The sequence below is a fragment of the Mytilus trossulus genome, chromosome 8 (assembly GCF_036588685.1).
Source record: "Mytilus trossulus isolate FHL-02 chromosome 8, PNRI_Mtr1.1.1.hap1, whole genome shotgun sequence".
NCBI classification, from domain to species: Eukaryota; Metazoa; Mollusca; class Bivalvia; order Mytilida; family Mytilidae; genus Mytilus; species Mytilus trossulus.
In genome coordinates, this window is record NC_086380.1 from 56344187 (window position 1) to 56366145 (window position 21959).

The following is a 21959-nucleotide window of genomic DNA, read 5'->3' on the forward strand; positions in this document are numbered from 1 at the left end:
CAAGACTTAAACATCAGTCACAAATATCAGAATTCGTATCTTCTCATTCCTTTGAGTTTAATTTAATGCAGGTCTTGATTTGGTTTCCTCTTGGAAATTCAGTATCACTATAAGGTAAGGACATGCAGTATGAAGGTCAATGTCACAACTATCTACCATTCGTGTGAGCGTCCATGGGATTCCATCAGTTTGTATTTGTTACCTCTTTTATTATTTTCAATTGATTTACGATATTTTAACAGAGATGAAAGGCTGTTCCATTTGTATGAAAACTCTTTCTTTATCTACATTAAAATAAACAAAATAAGAATTTACAACTAAATGCTTGTCGAGTAAAAGTGTTAACATGTTCTCGCCAGGACAGGGCATTGTTTCACATATTCTATTATACTATCCCAAATAATTCATTAACAGATGAAAGATAAGGATCATTGTTTCAAAACACTTGATAAAATTGCTTCTTTAATGTTCTTTGCCTATTTTGTTCTGGCACAGCTGGCCTGGTTATTTAACTTTGAGTTGGTAAATGGACACTTGTTTAAAAAAACAAGAGTTTATTTATTAATCATTAATTAATTTGATATATTATAAGCTTGTAAGTGTTTATAACTTTTTTTTTTTCATTTCAGATAATTTGTTTATCAAAATGGCGACTAATGAACCTCCGAACTTGTTAGAATGGCAACTGCATTATGTTTTAAAAAGAGCGAGCCTTCTTCAGTATTATGACAGTTTCATTAGACAAGGTACAGTAAAAAAATATATTGAATCAATTGCATCTGTTTCAAAATTGCATGATTAATTCAAAAAAATATATACATAGTTCACAAGGTATATAGGGGTAGTTAAAATAACAAGTGGGAAATAATTGACCTAGTCGGAACTAAACATTCAGCTTTCAGTGACCTAGTGTTACATTCACTCGTCAATAGAATCTAGAGTTGTTACACAGTACGGCATGCACATGGAATTGATTGCAGATTAGCATTATTATATATCGTTAATAATCGTGAGATACAGTCACGGATACATATATATTGAAGTTCTAGCACATACTCAATTATCTATTGCTTATAAACGTTGTTCCAGGTGAATGCAATGTACTGCAGTTATCTGAATCAGACGATGATAAGTTCAAAGACGTCATGGAGAAAGTTGGAATGGCAAAGAAATCGATACATGTGCGACAGTTCAAAAACTCGCTCCTTGAATGGGTTAAAGATCCAGGTAAGCCATGTCTGTAATACTATGAAATAGTATATAACAGTGTCTGTTTGTTTTAGAATTAAGTCCTGTGGATGTTAATTTACATTCAAAAATGTCATCAATGAGCAGAACGGGAATCAAAATTTGTTGTTGTTTTGCACATGTTTTTGTTCGTAACTTTTACTTGTGTTAAAGATTCATTTGGATAACTTACAATATAATGTTCTTGTATTTCACGCAGTCTTCAGCATCCGCAGCATCCATAATTTTGTTTGTTTAGAAGGTAGGAAGACAATCAATAGTTTGGAGAGTTATAAAAACACAAGGCCGTACTTTGACCTGTCATGGATTACTTTTGCTAATTTTGACTTTGATGGAGACACACAATATATATAGTCTTATATTTGTTAAAATAATATCAAACTATTATACTGAAAACTCTAAATAAAGAAAGAAAGAAAGTAAACTAACAAATGTAAGATGTTTTAGTTAACTAAAGAGGGATCAGCACTATAATATTCAATTATGATGTTTCATCAAAACGTTAGTGATTTTGTATTATTTAATATCAATCATTTGTCAATATGACAGTACGTTTAAAGTCATAGAAAACAAATACTGTACTCATACATCGTATAACATATACGTGGTCTAGACTTTGTTCTTTCTGTACGCCTAATCTTTTTCAATGTTACTTGGAGATTTCGTTTTCATCCCCTTAAGTGGAACTTAAGTTTTATAAATCAAAAATCAATTGCTGGTAATATCAAATAGAAAACACAATACTAAGGACAAATGATACTTCTATTTCGATGGTGTTGATATAATCTTCTTTTAAAATTCATCGAATTTCATATTTAAAAAAAAGAAGGAATATTTGGCTTTTTTTTTAACTATTCAGGATTCGAGCGTCACTGATGAGTCTTTTGTCTGGCATACTTACAAAATATAATCCTGGTTTCTATGATGAGTTTTTCACAATGCAGTAACAATTAAAATATGTTGCTAATTTTTTAACCTGACAGGGTATTTTTGGTGGATACACTCATATATTTTTGTCAACTAGTGTCGTTTTCTCGCATTGTGTGTCCTCGACGTTGTTCAAATCGCAATTTAGTAAAATTTATATGTAAAAGCTATACATTATAATAACTCATTTCTAAGCATTTCGAAGGTAAAACCTCCTAATTCATAACACGCATCCTCTTCTCTCCTGAAGGAAATTGTCAAAGGAATGTATTATTGATAAATAATAAATCTACTGCGGGAGACTTCAAGATCACCCCAAGCTTTTGGTGGGGTTCATGTTACTTTGTCTTTAGTTTTCTTTATTGTTGTGTACTATTGCGTATCTGTTTGTCTGGTTGTTTTAAAGTCATGGAGTTCGTTTTCGGTTTAATTTCGATTTGTGAATTTGAATGTACCTATGGTATCTTTTACTCATTTTTTAAAAGAACATTAAAGTTGGATACATTGATTGTATTTATATCGATTGCATCAACAGTTTAATTATTTATAAAGCTTATGACGTAAAAGATCCCTTGGGTCACCGAACTTAGAGTTGTCAAACCTGACTTGATTAATATCTGAACTTTAGAAGACAGGTTGGTTCAAAACAAAGAAGATACGAAATGATTTGCGATTCAGCAGTGGCTTCTTGTAAAGTACATGTTCAAAGCTCGAAAGAAGACACTTGTCAAAATGTATTTTTTTTCATCAACCGATGCTTTGGTTTTTTACTAACATGTGTATTTCATTTTTTAGGAAAGGACACGCAAGTACCTAGCTACATAACGAAAGCTCATATTTCAACAATGTCTCCAGGTCCACCCGGGTCGAAGCCTGATAAAGTGTCACTGTCACAGTCTGAGAAGTCTTCTGTGGTACACAATTTGCCTCTGACTCAAAGGAAGGATACACAAGAACAAGAAGGACTAACACTGATGGTACGGCTTCTTTTATAATCAATAGAATGTTAAAACAAGTCCTTTGCATCTGTAATATATAAATTAGATGCAATTTATTATCGTGATATATAGAATGCCCACAGGACAGAAGTATTGACTGCAACAGCGGTAATGACTGAGTTGTAGTTCTTCAATAATTAGTTTGTTTCATTGAGATATCATGTATTTATAAAAATCATCAATTGCATTGATCACAGAAAACTCGAGCTAATGTACGATTTCTGAAGATCAACAATAGATATAACTATATGTCATTGCCATAACGTGTTTACATTTTTCCCCAATGGATGTCTGAATCACGATGCGTTTTATTACGGGACTTCACTCTAAACAGAGAAACCAAGCCCAAACGGCCATGAACATGACCGAGTCTGTTAATGACTGGTTTTCAGGTCCGATTCTATTTAAAACTAAAGAACAAAGAATGTCATGTGGCTCTTTGTTATTCATTTTTAACAGGACTGGGTTAATACCTCTGATGATATACACTTCGTGAATATAATGATAAAACATACTTTTCTCAAATTGCAAGTTTATGAATTTTAAAAATAAAATATCAAGAAACCTCTATTAGGTGCTAAAGTTTGCATAGAAAGATTAAGATTAAGATCATTGAAAGTCGTAGCTGTTCAACTGTTTTGGTTTTACGTTTACACACCATGCTGTTTTCAAGTTTACATTGATAGTTTGGTCATATATCTCTCAGTTTCGTGGCCCGCTTCATATATTTGGATATACACATATATAAATCAAGCAGCATAACATCTCTTGCATGATTCCATAGATACAGTAAAGTCTTCCTTGTATTATGCCAGACATCAACATGATCCATACATTGACATTAAAGGTGGAGAACAAAACTTTCAACAAGAGAGATGATTACAACTGTTGATTGTAACTGTCAGTATGTAATTATGTAATTATGTACTTATCCAAGTAATACCAGATCTCCCAAATGAAAATATTTTCTAGAGTTTGCGCTTCGAATGATGACTTCTGCGTTTTACCCAATATTGAACAGTTGACTTAACTTGGAACTAATATAGTGTGTCGTGTATACACATATTCTTTAAATATTGTATTTGTTTATTTATTCTTTGCATTAAAATTCAAATTAAACAGTAATAATTCAGCATGTTAAGTAAAAATAAAAGATGCAACTACTTTGTTTTAGAAATCCGAGAAGATACAAGTCAATCTGAAAGAAGAAACCACACAAAAACAAACACAAAGTAAAGACAAAGGTACAATTCTTTCAGATCTATGTTCATGCATCAATTGACATTTGATTTGCCGTGCTTTGTTCATATTATTCATTTTAACGGTAATTTGTTTCTCAAAAACTGGTGAACGAACACAAACAATCAAGCTCAATAGTTTTTTTTTTTTTTTATTAATTTCTGAGTTGGAAAATGTATATAAATATATATAATAAACGAAAAATATGTAACTATGAAGGGAACAAACAGTTATTATAAGAACTTGTGATTCAACAACCTTGTAATTGTTTTTTCACTTTTCTGTAAAATCGGGAAGGCAGTTAAAATTCATTCGATTATAGAAAAAGAGAACACATCATATTTGTACATGTCAACTGTTATTTATTTACCCCTTGATATAGTTTTTTTTTTCGGTTGTGAAATGTGAAAAATAAAAGACAGACATATCATTTCAACTTACTTGCGGGGTATTCCGTGAATATCTTTCTTTGATCATTTAAAAACATCAGTTTATATGTATTTTAGATCAGGAACACCGAGACCTTACTAGTTACTATGATGAATTATTAGATATCACAGTACTTGACAAGTTGGTTCTAGATAACCTCATTTCCAGATGTATTATAATGATAGAAGACAGAGAGGAAATTATCAAACCAACCACACAACGTGAACGTAACAAGGTTCTACTTGATATCTTAAATGACCGACCATATTCTACCTTCCATTTGTTTAAGGATGTCCTACAGGAATCTGATCCAAACAATAGTTGTATCCAAGAGCTTGTCAAGAAAATGATGAGTACTGAAAGTAGGGACGAACACATAAGTTTCCAAGGACATGATATTGGTAAGTAGTTCCAGCTAAAGATTTGTTAAAAAAAATGTAGAATGTGCCATCAACAATAGCTTGTACTATGTGATATATATTTGCAGAATAATCTCATCATAGATACCATTGATTTTTTTTTTCAGAAGAGGGAATTACCGTGTTTTTTATGAGTTCGGTTTTAAGAAAGAAACATAAAATTGTCATATTTGTAACTGACAGGATAAAAAGGTCAGTCATTAATATCCAATTATATTATACAGCTGCTATGTTAAATCACATTCTAATAAATACAATTATTTTGCCTAGCATAGGGTAATGTGATTGGACTCCTGTTTTTGGTATAGTGTCAGATACTCGGAGTCCGCTAGTTTTATCCATGTAGTGTTGATCAATGTTTTGCCCGGTAACCCCTTCTTTAATTTTCTTTTCATAATTGTATAACATACAGTTTAAAAAAGCCATATTTAAAAAAATTATAAAATCCATGTTTTCCAAAAGTTTTTCTGTGAAAAAAAGGTGCAAATGTTAAAGGTATGAACATTCTAGAGAAAATTATTTCCCGGAAATGTTTCAATGGCTTATATCTCGAAATGAAATAGTTATGAAAGGTACCGGGATTATAATTTAATACGCCAGACGAGCGTGTCGTCTACATAATACTCATCAGTGACGCTCACTGAAAACAAGGTTACGAACCCTTCATTCTTTTTTTTGCTTCTTTAGTTTTGTTATTTATATACTATTATTCATATAAGTCTTTTAGAGAGCATGTTTTTTTAAACAAAGTAGCAAACATCCTCAAGGTCCTCAAGGTTAACGTCGCATTAGCTATATGTTTTGTTTATAGTGTGTTTATGCCATTTTTTTTAAGTTGACATAGTTGAGCAGTTAAAAGATTATAACACAATATTGACTGCTATACATATATATCCAATTTTGGACATTTTTACCTGTTATTGTCTGCTAGCTTTATTCACACAGTGTTGTCAATACAAGGAATTTTATGCGACTGTCATAAAAGTAAGAGGTTTAGTTAGCTGTAATATCAGTTTCAATCCACCAGGTTCTAACTAGGAAAATCTATGTACATGTACCAAGTCAGGAATATATCAATTGTTTTCCATTCGTTTGATTTTGATTTTGTCATTTGTTAAGGGACTTTCCGTTTTGAGATTTCCTTGGAGTTCGACATTTTGTTATTTTACTTTTGACATACCTGATATCTTTTCTTTTCTAAATATGCAAGATAAAATATGTCAAGATGTGCTTATGTATCATGGGAATACCACAGACTTAAACATAAAATTGAGAAGGACCGGAGGGGTCCTTCAGCGTGCCCCTAAACAAATATATACTAATTCAGTGATTTTGAACGCCATACTAATAATATATCATATAGTCTTGGTTACTTTCCACTCTCAAAGGATTAATATTTTTGTTCAAAATGGTGAATATCGTCCACGGTAGAAAATAAATTGAGAAGAGTTGACAATGCATAGTTGCTTCTTCATCCTATGGTAAACAATGTGTAAACGGGAGAAATCTGACATAAAGGCACTTAATTCCTATTTTAATACATGTCACAATATTGTTGATATTCGCATATCACATTTCAAAAAATAATTTAGAAACACATACAAGAATAAGTAATACATGCATCTCTAGGATTGAAAACACAATGCATGTATTCAGGAGCGTTTTGTGTTCGTATCGGCCAACAAAGCAGGCAACAATGTGGTGATACAATGCATGACAATCCCACACGGAATAATTAAATTAAACATTCAACGACATTCAAGGCCGTACGCTCCACAAAGAGTCATATAGAACATATTCATGTCACAACCACACATCAGCTTAGGCCTCTTCTGAACATTTGAAGGTCCCCACTATATATAGGCTACTTAAACTTTACAAAATAGACCCGTATAATTTCGTTTCTTATTGACCTGTATTTGGATGGTTTAGATAAATTATGTGCTTCTGATACTCCTTTTGATTCGGTTGACAGTTTTGACTTTTTAATCTGAGCGTCACTGATGAGTCTTATGTAGACGAAACTATTTACACCACTGGGTCGATGCCACTGCTGGTTGACGTTTCGTCCTGAGGGTATCACCAGCCCAGTAGTCAGCACTTCGGTGCTGAGATGAATATCAATTATGTGGTCATTTTTTATAAATTTCCTGTTACAAAACTTAAATTTTTTCGAAAAACTAAGGATTTTCTTACCCCAGGAATAGATTACCTTAGCCGTATTTGGCACAATTTTTTTGGAACTTAGGGTCCTCAATGCTCTTCAACTTTGTATTTGTTTGGCTGTACAACTATTTTGATCTGAGCGTCGCTGATGAGTCTTATGTAGACGAAACGCGCGTCTGGCGTAATAAATTATAATCCTGGTACGTTTGATAACTATTTACACAACTGGGTCGATGCCACTGCTGATGGACGTTTCGTCCCCGAGGGTATCACCAGCCCAGTAGTCAGCACTTCGGTGCTGAGATGAATATCAATTATGTGGTCATTTTTATAAATTTCCTGTTACAAAACTTTGAATTTTTCGAAAAACTAAGGATTTTCTTACCCAAGGAATAGATTACCTTAGCCGTATTTGGCACAACTTTTTTGGGAATTTGGGGTCCTCAATGCTCTTCAACTTTGTATTTGTTTGGCTTTACAACTATTTCGAACTGAGCGTCACTGATGAGTTTTATGTAGACGAAACGCGCGTCTGGCGTATTAAATTATAATCCTGGTACGTTTGATAACTATTCCTATTTAATCAACTGGTCGATTGATATATCTAATTGCAAAAGTTTTTGCTGCAACTCATGGAAAGCCTTTTTTCTCAAAACAAAAAGGTAAATGTCCTAGATATACTTACTGGAGGTGTAATAAGATGATTCAGCCATGGATTTTCTCCGTAAAACATTTATGTAAGTTTCGACAGTAAGGTTTGTCGACAGATTGTATGTATTCCTATTGGCATCTGTCAGGGATCTTACCCACGTATAACCTCCCTTACTTTACACGAGCACATATCCCCCAAGGCGGTTACCAAGTCTGGTTTGCTCCTATCAGGGATCGAAGCCACGTACTATATTCCTCTCTTAACGCGAGCACATATCCGCCTTTGGGGATATGTGCTCGTGTAAAGTGAGGGAGGTTATACGTGGGTTAGATCACTGACAGGAGCAAACCAGACTAGATAATCGCCTTGGAGGATATGTGCTCACGTTTAGTGAAGGAGGTTGTACGTAGGTTCGATCCTTGACAGAAGCAAACCAGACTTGGTATTCGCCTTGGAGGATATGTGCTCTCGTTAAGTGAGGGAGATAGTCATTTTAATCTCTGACACGTGCAAACCGGACGAAGTCTTGGTAATCGCCTTGAAGGCTTTGTGCTCGCGTTAAGTGAGAAAGGTAGTGGTTTCGATTTTTGACAGAAGCAACAAGACTTCGTAATCGCCTTGGATGATATGTGCTCGCGTTAAGTAAGGGAGGCAGTACGTGGTTTGGATCCTTGACAGAAGCAAACTAGACTAACTAATTGCCATTGAAGATATGTGCTCGCGTTAAGTGAGGCAGTTTGTACGTGGATTCGATCCCTGACAGAAGCAAACCATGTTTGGTAATCGCCCTGGAGGATATGTGCTCGCGTTAAGTGAGGGAGATTGTACGTTGGTTCGATCCCTGACAGGAGGAAGCCACACTTTGTTTCGCCCTGGAGAATATGTGCGCTCGTTTAGTCAGGAAAATGGTACTTGGGTTTGATCCCTAACAGGAGCAAACCAGACATGATAATCGCCTTGGAGGATATGTGCTGGCGTTAAACGAGGAAGATAGTACGTGGGTTCGATCTCTGACAGGAGCAACCCAGACTTAATAAACGCCTTGGAGAATATGTGCTCGCGCTAAGTAAGGGATATAGTACGTAGGTTCGATCCATGACAGGAGCAAACCATACTTGGTAATCGCCTTGAAGGATATGTGCTCGCGTTAAGTGATCATGATGAAGATAGAACGTGTGTTCGATCCCTAACAGGAGCAAACCTGACTTTATAATTGCCATGGAGAATTTGTGCTCGCGTTAAATGAGGGCGGTAGTACGTGGGTTTGATCCCTGACAGGAGCAAACCAGACTTACTAATCGCCTTGGAGAATATGTGCTCGCGCTAAGTGGGGGATATAGTACGTGGGTTCGATCAATGACAGGAGCAAACCATGTTTGGTAATCGCCTTGGAGGACATGTGCTCGCGTTAAGTGTGGGAGGTTGTACGTTGGTTCGATCCCTGACAGGAGTAAGCCACACTTTGTATCGCCTTGGAGGATATGTGCCCTCGTTAAGTCAGGAAGGTAGTACGTGGATTGGATCTCTGACAGGAGCAACCCAGACTTAATAAACGCTATGGAAAATTTGTGCTCGCGCTAAATGAGGGATGTAGTACGTGCACGTGTGTTCGATCCCAAACAGGAGCAAACCAGACTTTATAATTGCCTTGGATAATATGTGCTTGCGTTAAATGAGGGAAGTAGTACGTGGGTTTGATCCCTGACAGAAGCAAACCAGACTTACAAATTGCCTTGGAGAATATGTGCTCGCGCTAAGTGGGGGATATAGTACGTGGGTTCGATCCATGACAGGAGCAAACCATACTTGGTAATCGCCTTGAAGGATATTTGCTCGCGTTGAGTGAGAAACAAAGTACGTGGGTTCGATCCCTGACAGGAGCAAACCAGACTTAATAATCGCCTTGGAGAATATGTGCTCGCGCTAAGTGAGGGAGGTAGTACTTGGGTTCGATCCATGACAGGAGTAAACCATATTTGGTAATTGCCTTGAAAGATATGTGCTCGCGTTTAGTGAAGAAGATAGTACGTGGGTTCGATCCCTGACAGGAAACCTGATTTGATAATCGCCTTGGATAATATGTGCTCGCGTTGAATGAGGGAGGTAGTACGTGGGTTTGATCCCTGACAGGAGCAAACCAGACTTGGTAATCGCCTTGAAGAATACGTGCTCACGTTAGGTGAGTGAGGTAGTACGTGGGTTTGATCCCTGACAGGAGCTAACCATACTTGGTAATCGCCTTGGAGGATATGTGCTCGCATTAAGTGAGGAAGGTTATACGGGGGTAAGATCCCTGACAGAATCGAACCAGACTTGGTAATCGCCTTGGAGGATATGTGCTCACGTTTAGTGAAGGAGGTTGTACGAAGGTTCGATCCTCGGCATAAGCAAACCAGACTTGGTAATCGCCGAGGAGAATATGTGCTCACGCTACGTGAGGGAAGTAGTACGTGGGTTCGATCCCTGACAGGAGCAAACCAGATTTGGTAATCGAATTCGAGGATATGTGCTCGCGTTAAGTGTGGAAAGCAAAAGTTTCGATCTCTGACAGAAGCAAACCAGATTTGGTAATCGCCTTGGAGGATTATGCTCACGTTAAGTGAGGGAAGCAGAACGTGGGTTCGATCACTGACAGGAGCAAACCAGACTTGGTAATCGTAATGGAGGATACGTGCTCGCATTAAGTGTGGAAGGTAGTGGTTTCGATCATGGACATAAGCAAACTAGCCTTTGTAATCGCCTTGGAGGATATGTGATCGCGTAAAGTGAGGGAGGCAATACGTGGTTTCGATTCTTGACAGAAGCAAACCAGACTTGGTAATCGCCTTGAAGGATATTTGCTCGCGTTAAGTGAGGGAAGTAGTACGTGGGTTCGATCCCTGACAGGAGCAAACCTGATTTAATAATCGCCTTGGATGATATGTGCTCGCGCTAAGTGATGGATATAGTACGTGGGTTCGATCCATGAAAGGAGCAAACCATACTTGGTAATCGCCTTGAAGGATATGTCCTCGCGTTGAGTGACGAAGATAGTCCGTGGGTTCGATCCCTGACAGGAGCAAATCAGACTTGGTAATCGCCGTAGAGAATATGTGCTCACGTTAAGTGAGGGAGGTAGTACGTGGGTTTGATCCCTGACAGGAGCAAACCATACTTGGTAATCGCCTATGAGGATATGTGCTCCCGTTAAGTGAGGGAGGTTAAACGTGGGTAAGATCCCTGACAGGAGCAAACCAGACTTGGTTATCGCCTTGGAGGATATGTGTTCACGTTTAGTGAAGGAGGTTGTACGTAGGTTCGATCCTTGACATAAGCAAACCAGACTTGGTAATCGCCTTGGAGAATTAGTGCTCACGTTAGGTGAGGGAAGTAGTACGTGGCTTCGATCCCTGACAGGAGCAAACCAGACTTAGTAATCGCCTTAAGGGATATGTTCTCGCGTTAAGTGTGGAAAGTAGTAGTTTCGATATCTGACAGAAGCAAACCAGATTTGGTAATCGCCTTCGAGGATATGTGCGCACGTTTAGTGAGGAAGGCAGAACGTAGGTTCGATCTCTTACAGGAGCAAACCAGACTTGGTAATCGCCTTGGAGGATATGTGCTCGCATTAAGTGTAGAAGGTAGTGGTTACGATCCTTGACAGAAGCATGCCAGCTTGGTAATCGCCTTGGAGGATATGTGCTCGCGTAAAGTGAGGGAGGTAGTACGTGGTTTCGATCTTTGACAGAGGCAAACCAGCCTTGGATATCGCCTTGAAGGATATGTGCTCGAATTAAGTGTGGAAGGTAGTGGTTTCGATCCCTGACAGAAGCAAACTAGCCTTTGTAATCGCCTTGGAGGATATGTGCTCGCGTAAAATGAGAGAGGTAGTACGTGGTTTCGATCCTTGACAGAAGTAAATCAGACTTGGTAATCGCCTTGGAGGATATGTGCTCACGTTTAGTGAGGGAGGTAGTACGTTTGTTCGATCCCTGACAGGAGCAAATCAGACTTGGTAATCGCCTTGGAGGATATGTCCTCACGTTTAGTGAGGAAAGTAGTGGTTTAGGTCTCTGACAGAAGCGAACCAGACTTTGTAATCGCCTTGGAGGATATGTGCTCACGTTAAGTGAGGGAGGTAGTGGTTTCGATCTCTGACAGAAGCAAACTAGATTTGGTAATCGCCTTAGAGGATATGTTCTCGCGTTAAGTGAGGGTGGTAGTGGTTTCGATCTCTGACAGAAGCAAACTAGATTTGGTAATCGCCTAAGGGGATTTGTACTCGCGTTAAGTGAGGATGGTTATGGTTTCGATCTCTGACAGAAGCAAACTAGACTTAATAATCGCCTTAGAGGATATGTACTTGCGTTAAGTGAGGGTGGTAGTGGTTTCGATCTCTGACAGAAGCAAACTAGATTTGGTAATCGCCTTGGAGGATATGTTCTCGGGTTTAGGAGGAAGGTAGTGGTTTCGATCTCTGACAGAAGCAAACTAGTATGTTTTTATATGTTGTGATGTTATGCTATTGTTACAGAAAAAGGGAGAAGGTTTGGGCCCATTAAAACGTTTAATCCCGCTGCAAATGTTTGCACCTGTCCTAAGTCAGGAATCTGATGTACAGTAGTTGTCGTTTGTTTATGTAATATATACGTGTTTCTCGTTTCTCGTTTTGTTTATATAGATTAGACCGTTGGTTTTCCCGTTTGAATGGTTTTACACTAGTAATTTTGGGGCCCTTTATAGCTTGTTGTTCGGTGTGAGCCAAGGCTCCGTGTTGAAGCCCGTACTTTAACCTATAATGGTTTAATTTTTAAATTGTTATTTGGATGGAGAGTTGTCTCATTGGCACTCACACCACATCTTCCTATATCTAGATTTGGTAATCGCCTGGGAGGATATGTGCTCGCGTTAAGTGAGGGGGGTAGTACGTGGTTTCGATCCTTGACAGAGGCAAACCAGACTTGGTAATTGCCTTGGAGAATATGTGTTCGCGTTAAGTGAGGGAAGTAGTAGTTTTGGTCTCTGACAGAAGCAAACCAGACTTGATAATCGCCTTGGAGGATATGTGTTCGCGTTAAGTGAGGGAAGTAGTAGTTTTGATCTCTGACAGAAGCAAACCAGACTTGATAATCGCCTTGGTGGATATGTGCTCGCGTTAAGTGAGGGGAGTAGTACGTGGTTTCGATCCTTGACAGAAGCAAACCAGACTTGGTAATCGCATTGGAGGATATGTGTTCGCGTTAAGTAAGGGAGGAAGTACGTTGGTTCGATCCCTGACAGAAGCAAACCAGACTTGGTAATCGCATTGGAGGATATGTGTTCGCGTTAAATGAGGGGGGTAGTACGTGGTTTCGATCCTTGACAGAGGCAAACCAGACTTGGTAATTGCCTTGGAGGATATGTGTTCGCGTTAAGTGAGGGAAGTAGTAGTTTTGATCTCTGACAGAAGCAAACCAGACTTGATAATCGCCTTGGTGGATATGTGCTCGCGTTAAGTGAGGGGAGTAGTACGTGGTTTCGATCCTTGACAGAAGCAAATCAGACTTGGTAATCGCATTGGAGGATATGTGTTCGCGTTAAGTAAGGGAGGAAGTACGTTGGTTCGATCCCTGACAGAAGCAAACCATATTTGGTAATCGCCTTGGAGGATATGTGTTCACGTTGAGTAAGGGAGGTAGTACGTGGGTTCGATCCCTGACATGAGCAAACTATACTTGGTAATCGCATTGGAGGATATGTGCCTGCGTTTAGTGATGGAGCTAGTAGGTCAGATTCCTGACAGAAGCAAACCATACTTAGTAATCGCCTTAGAGGATATGCATGCTCGCGTTAACTGAAGGAGCTAGTACGTGGGTTCGATCCCTGACAGAAGTAAACGATACATGGTAATCGCCTTGGAGGATATGTCCTCGCGTTAAGTGAGGGAGCAGTACGTAGGTTCGATCCCTTACAGAAGAAAACCATACTTGGTCATCACATGACATTTATTGTTTATTAGCTACGCACGTTGTACGTATTTACTAGGCGATAGCTGAAAATTGTGCACGCATTGGGTGACATGTCTTTGATGCCCCCTCATGGGAATGTCAAAGTCATCACATAATCATTATTCATTTTTTGAATCAAGATAATCAAATAATCAAAAATACAGTCCCAGATTATCAAATAATCATGACGTTTTTGGTCTGAATATCAAATAATCATTATAAAAACAGCCAAGTAATTACTTAATCAAAAAAAAATAACATGAGGAGGCTCGTCTTTTTGAAGGTTCTTATCATGCTTACCATATTTGACCACGGTTGCCTTAAGACTTTTCACGTATCAAATCCTGTCCAGCGTGTCGATCATGCAAAATCAATATTAATATTGAGATAAAAATAACTCATGTTCTCGCCCTAATGTACATGAAATATTTGCCACTGGACATAAAACACTTATACATTCATCGATGTTATTTTCATGTTTAAATACTGATATTCGTATATACACTGTTATTTGTTTTGATAATTTCATATAATTCAACTGAAAAAATTTGGCACACTGGTACTTTGAATCGAGTTACATCGGAATATGCAATGGTTATGACCATTTTTGTTTTTTTCTAATTTTTATAAAAAAAAACGTCAATGTTGGCTACAAATTTACATCGATATAAAGGGAGAATGCATTTTTTTTTAGTTAGTTTTTTTTTAAAGATTTTTCAATGGATGGCTGTGTTCTTATATACCAAGAAAGACTAAAAACTAACATACTGAATATCCGGGATTGTATACTGAATCCATGCATATCAAGAAACACATATGTCATCATCCTTGTTTTTGAGATACATTGCTTCAAAGTTGACCGATACGCATAGAATTTGACAAAAAACGTGTGACGTTAAGGAATATAGAATAACGATATTTTTTTTCAGAGGTATTGCAAAAAAAAAATGTAACGGAATCTGAACGGTTTTTGTTATTGTATTTTCATTCCCTCTGTCGGAAATTCCCTTATAATTTAATATAACATTCGACCGAGTTAATTTTATTTCGTCCTAACTTGGTGCACGTTTAGCTTTTCAACGTTATATCCTACCAAACTACACAATACTGATGTCACCGATGAATCCATGCATGAATAAAAAGGTGCTTCAAAATGTTATTTCGAAACAGTGATGTTGGAGTAAAATTTGAATTGATTGATTGGCGGTTGCTTAACGTCCAGTGGCAAATATTGAATGCCTTTTCAGGACGATGCAATACCATTTGAAATAGTTGTGTCTTAATGAAAAATTTGATGCAGCTATAAAAAAAAATGGTTAAACATTATGTTAGTTGTGAAAATTATAAAGGAAATCAACATCCTGATAAAATACACATTATAAATAATATACTCTGCATGAGGTAAACGTGTAGGATGGGTGCGTACATGTAGTTAGTCAGATAAACCTTGCAAACTGTATGCCAAATTGCACTTAAATTGACAAAGTTCAACATTTTGTCATTCGTGGAAAATTATTGAATAAATGCACCCTCAATATACATGTAGGTTAACCAAAAATTGGCGCAATATATTGTATTATACAAATTATTGATGTTACAACAAGAGGTGCGAGCATTCTAAACTTTAGGAAAATCTTGCTAAAATTCTAAAACAAGTGGTACAAGCATCCTCTACTTAACGAATATATTTCTAAAATTCTAAAACAAGAGGTGCGAGCATCCTTAACTTAACGAATATCTGGCAAAAATTCTAAACTGTGACAAGAGGAGCGAGCATCCTTAACTTAACGAATATTGGACAAAAATTCTAAAACAATTAAGAGGAGCAGCATCCTTAACTTAACGAATATCTGGCAAAAATTCTAAAACAAGAGGAGCGAGAATCCTCAACTTAACGAATATCTGACAAAAATTCTAAAACAAGAAGAGCGAGCATCCTTAACTTAACGAATATCTGACAAAAATTCTAAAACAAGAGGTGCGAGCATCCTTAACTTAACAAATATCTGACAAAAATTCTAAAACAAGAGGTGCGAGCATCCTTAACTTAACGAATATCTGGCAAAAATTCTAAAACAAGAGAAGCGAGCAACCTTAACTTAACGAATATCTGGGAAACATTCTAAGACAAGAGGAGCGAGCAATCTTAACTTAACGAATATCTGGCAAAAATTCTAAAACAAGAGGAGCGAGCATCCTTAACTTAACGAATATCTGACAAAAATTCTAAAACAAGAGGAGCGAGCATCCTTAACTTAACGAATATCTGACAAAAATTCTAAAACAAGAGGTGCGAGCATCCTTAACTTAACGAATATCTGGGAAACATTCTAAAACAAGAGGAGCGAGCATCCTTAACTTAACGAATATCTGACAAAAATTCTAAAACAAGAGGTGCGAGCATCCTTAACTTAACGAATATCTGGGAAACATTCTAAAACAAGAGGAGCGAGCATCCTTAACTTAACAAATATCTGACAAAAATTCTAAAACAAGAGGTGCGAGCATCCTTAACTTAACGAATATCTGGGAAACATTCTAAAACAAGAGAACGAGCATCCTTAACTTAACGAATATCTAACAAAAATTCTAAAACAAGAGGTGCGAGCATCCTTAACTTAACGAATATCTGACAAAAATTCTAAAACAAGAGGAGCGAGCATCCTTAACTTAACGAATATCTGACAAAAATTCTAAAACAAGAGGTGCGAGCATCCTTAACTTAACGAATATCTGGGAAACATTCTAAAACAAGAGGAGCGAGCATCCTTAACTTAACGAATATCTGACAAAAATTCTAAAACAAGAGGTGCGAGCATCCTTAACTTAACGAATATCTGGGAAACATTCTAAAACAAGAGGAGCGAGCATCCTTAACTTAACGAATATCTGACAAAAATTCTAAAACAAGAGGTGCGAGCATCCTTAACTTAACGAATATCTGACAAAAATTCTAAAACAAGAGGTGCGAGCATCCTTAACTTAACGAATATCTGACAAAAATTCTAAAACAAGAGGTGCGAGCATCCTTAACTTAACGAATATCTGACAAAAATTCTAAAACAAGAGGTGCGAGCATCCTTAACTTAACGAATATCTGACAAAAATTCTAAAACAAGAGGAGCGAGCATCCTTAACTTAACGAATATCTGACAAAAATTCTAAAACAAGAGGTGCGAGCATCCTTAACTTAACGAATATCTGGGAAACATTCTAAAACAAGAGGAGCGAGCATCCTTAACTTAACGAATATCTGACAAAAATTCTAAAACAAGAGGTGCGAGCATCCTTAACTTAACGAATATCTGGGAAATATTTTAAAACAAGAGGAGCGAGCATCCTTAACTTAACGAATATCTGACAAAAATTCTAAAACAAGAGGTGCGAGCATCCTTAACTTAACGAATATCTGACAAAATTCTAAAACAAGAGGTGCGAGCATCCTTAACTTAACGAATATCTGACAAAAATTCTAAAACAAGAGGTGCGAGCATCCTTAACTTAACGAATATCTGACAAAAAATCTAAAACAAGAGGTGCGAGCATCCTTAACTTAACAAATATCTGACAAAAATTCTAAAACAAGAGATGCGAGCATCCTTAACTTAACGAATATCTGGGAAACATTCTAAAACAAGAGGAGCGAGCATCCTTAACTTAACAAATATCTGACAAAAATTCTAAAACAAGAGGTGCGAGCATCCTTAACTTAACGAATATCTGGGAAACATTCTAAAACAAGAGGTGCGAGCATCCTTAACTTAACGAATATCTGGCAAAAATTCTAAAACAAGAGAAGCGAGCAACCTTAACTTAACGAATATCTGGGAAACATTCTAAGACAAGAGGAGCGAGCAATCTTAACTTAACGAATATCTGGCAAAAATTCTAAAACAAGAGGAGCGAGCATCCTTAACTTAACGAATATCTGACAAAAATTCTAAAACAAGAGGAGCGAGCATCCTTAACTTAACGAATATCTGACAAAAATTATAAAACAAGAGGTGCGAGCATCCTTAACTTAACGAATATCTGGGAAACATTCTAAAACAAGAGGAGCGAGCATCCTTAACTTAACGAATATCTGACAAAAATTCTAAAACAAGAGGTGCGAGCATCCTTAACTTAACGAATATCTGGGAAACATTCTAAAACAAGAGGAGCAAGCATCCTTAACTTAACAAATATCTGACAAAAATTCTAAAACAAGAGGTGCGAGCATCCTTAACTTAACGAATATCTGGGAAACATTCTAAAACAAGAGAACGAGCATCCTTAACTTAACGAATATCTAACAAAAATTCTAAAACAAGAGGTGCGAGCATCCTTAACTTAACGAATATCTGACAAAAATTCTAAAACAAGAGGAGCGAGCATCCTTAACTTAACGAATATCTGACAAAAATTCTAAAACAAGAGGTGCGAGCATCCTTAACTTAACGAATATCTGGGAAACATTCTAAAACAAGAGGAGCGAGCATCCTTAACTTAACGAATATCTGACAAAAATTCTAAAACAAGAGGTGCGAGCATCCTTAACTTAACGAATATCTGGGAAACATTCTAAAACAAGAGGAGCGAGCATCCTTAACTTAACGAATATCTGACAAAAATTCTAAAACAAGAGGTGCGAGCATCCTTAACTTAACGAATATCTGACAAAAATTCTAAAACAAGAGGTGCGAGCATCCTTAACTTAACGAATATCTGACAAAAATTCTAAAACAAGAGGTGCGAGCATCCTTAACTTAACGAATATCTGACAAAAATTCTAAAACAAGAGGTGCGAGCATCCTTAACTTAACGAATATCTGACAAAAATTCTAAAACAAGAGGAGCGAGCATCCTTAACTTAACGAATATCTGACAAAAATTCTAAAACAAGAGGTGCGAGCATCCTTAACTTAACGAATATCTGGGAAACATTCTAAAACAAGAGGAGCGAGCATCCTTAACTTAACGAATATCTGACAAAAATTCTAAAACAAGAGGTGCGAGCATCCTTAACTTAACGAATATCTGGGAAATATTTTAAAACAAGAGGAGCGAGCATCCTTAACTTAACGAATATCTGACAAAAATTCTAAAACAAGAGGTGCGAGCATCCTTAACTTAACGAATATCTGACAAAATTCTAAAACAAGAGGTGCGAGCATCCTTAACTTAACGAATATCTGACAAAAATTCTAAAACAAGAGGTGCGAGCATCCTTAACTTAACGAATATCTGACAAAAAATCTAAAACAAGAGGTGCGAGCATCCTTAACTTAACAAATATCTGACAAAAATTCTAAAACAAGAGATGCGAGCATCCTTAACTTAACGAATATCTGGGAAACATTCTAAAACAAGAGGAGCGAGCATCCTTAACTTAACAAATATCTGACAAAAATTCTAAAACAAGAGGTGCGAGCATCCTTAACTTAACGAATATCTGGGAAACATTCTAAAACAAGAGGTGCGAGCATCCTTAACTTAACGAATATCTGACAAAAATTCTAAAACAAGAGGAGCGAGCATCCTTAACTTAACGAATATCTGACAAAAATTCTAAAACAAGAGGTGCGAGCATCCTTAACTTAACGAATATCTGGGAAACATTCTAAAACAAGAGGTGCGAGCATCCTTAACTTAACAAATATCTGACAAAAATTCTAAAACAAGAGATGCGAGCATCCTTAACTTAACGAATATCTGGGAAACATTCTAAAACAAGAGGAGCGAGCATCCTTAACTTAACGAATATCTGACAAAAATTCTAAAACAAGAGGTGCGAGCATCCTTAACTTAACGAATATCTGGGAAACATTCTAAAACAAGAGGTGCGAGCATCCTTAACTTAACGAATATCTGACAAAAATTCTAAAACAAGAGGAGCGAGCATCCTTAACTTAACGAATATCTGACAAAAATTCTAAAACAAGAGGTGCGAGCATCCTTAACTTACCGAATATCTGGGAAACATTCTAAAACAAGAGGAGCGAGCATCCTTAACTTAACGAATATCTGACAAAAATTCTAAAACAAGAGGTGCGAGCATCCTTAACTTAACGAATATCTGACAAAAATTCTAAAACAAGAGGTGCGAGCATCCTTAACTTAACGAATATCTGACAAAAATTCTAAAACAAGAGGTGCGAGCATCCTTAACTTAACGAATATCTGACAAAAATTCTAAAACAAGAGGTGCGAGCATCCTTAACTTAACGAATATCTGGGAAACATTCTAAAACAAGAGGAGCGAGCATCCTTAACTTAACAAATATCTGACAAAAATTCTAAAACAAGAGGTGCGAGCATCCTTAACTTAACGAATATCTGGGAAACATTCTAAAACAAGAGAACGAGCATCCTTAACTTAACGAATATCTAACAAAAATTCTAAAACAAGAGGTGCGAGCATCCTTAACTTAACGAATATCTGACAAAAATTCTAAAACAAGAGGAGCGAGCATCCTTAACTTAACGAATATCTGACAAAAATTCTAAAACAAGAGGTGCGAGCATCCTTAACTTAACGAATATCTGGGAAACATTCTAAAACAAGAGGAGCGAGCATCCTTAACTTAACGAATATCTGACAAAAATTCTAAAACAAGAGGTGCGAGCATCCTTAACTTAACGAATATCTGGGAAACATTCTAAAACAAGAGGAGCGAGCATCCTTAACTTAACGAATATCTGACAAAAATTCTAAAACAAGAGGTGCGAGCATCCTTAACTTAACGAATATCTGACAAAAATTCTAAAACAAGAGGTGCGAGCATCCTTAACTTAACGAATATCTGACAAAAATTCTAAAACAAGAGGTGCGAGCATCCTTAACTTAACGAATATCTGACAAAAATTCTAAAACAAGAGGTGCGAGCATCCTTAACTTAACGAATATCTGACAAAAATTCTAAAACAAGAGGAGCGAGCATCCTTAACTTAACGAATATCTGACAAAAATTCTAAAACAAGAGGTGCGAGCATCCTTAACTTAACGAATATCTGGGAAACATTCTAAAACAAGAGGAGCGAGCATCCTTAACTTAACGAATATCTGACAAAAATTCTAAAACAAGAGGTGCGAGCATCCTTAACTTAACGAATATCTGGGAAATATTTTAAAACAAGAGGAGCGAGCATCCTTAACTTAACGAATATCTGACAAAAATTCTAAAACAAGAGGTGCGAGCATCCTTAACTTAACGAATATCTGACAAAATTCTAAAACAAGAGGTGCGAGCATCCTTAACTTAACGAATATCTGACAAAAATTCTAAAACAAGAGGTGCGAGCATCCTTAACTTAACGAATATCTGACAAAAAATCTAAAACAAGAGGTGCGAGCATCCTTAACTTAACAAATATCTGACAAAAATTCTAAAACAAGAGATGCGAGCATCCTTAACTTAACGAATATCTGGGAAACATTCTAAAACAAGAGGAGCGAGCATCCTTAACTTAACAAATATCTGACAAAAATTCTAAAACAAGAGGTGCGAGCATCCTTAACTTAACGAATATCTGGGAAACATTCTAAAACAAGAGGTGCGAGCATCCTTAACTTAACGAATATCTGACAAAAATTCTAAAACAAGAGGAGCGAGCATCCTTAACTTAACGAATATCTGACAAAAATTCTAAAACAAGAGGTGCGAGCATCCTTAACTTAACGAATATCTGGGAAACATTCTAAAACAAGAGGTGCGAGCATCCTTAACTTAACAAATATCTGACAAAAATTCTAAAACAAGAGATGCGAGCATCCTTAACTTAACGAATATCTGGGAAACATTCTAAAACAAGAGGAGCGAGCATCCTTAACTTAACGAATATCTGACAAAAATTCTAAAACAAGAGGTGCGAGCATCCTTAACTTAACGAATATCTGGGAAACATTCTAAAACAAGAGGTGCGAGCATCCTTA

The 21959-nt window shown here is 36.9% G+C and overlaps 1 protein-coding gene across 1 annotated transcript in view; it reads left to right on the plus strand.

Annotated features, from left to right (window-relative positions):
- Positions 1–646: 646 nt before the first annotated feature.
- LOC134727781 (uncharacterized) overlaps positions 647–21959 on the plus strand; it is a 53586-nt gene continuing 32273 nt past the window's right edge. Inside the window, exons 1-5 of the mRNA XM_063592168.1 lie at positions 647–746; positions 1090–1227; positions 2971–3152; positions 4348–4417; positions 4919–5242. Of these exons, the coding sequence (XP_063448238.1) occupies positions 647–746; positions 1090–1227; positions 2971–3152; positions 4348–4417; positions 4919–5242 (814 nt within the window). The remainder of the gene's footprint in view (positions 747–1089; positions 1228–2970; positions 3153–4347; positions 4418–4918; positions 5243–21959) is intronic.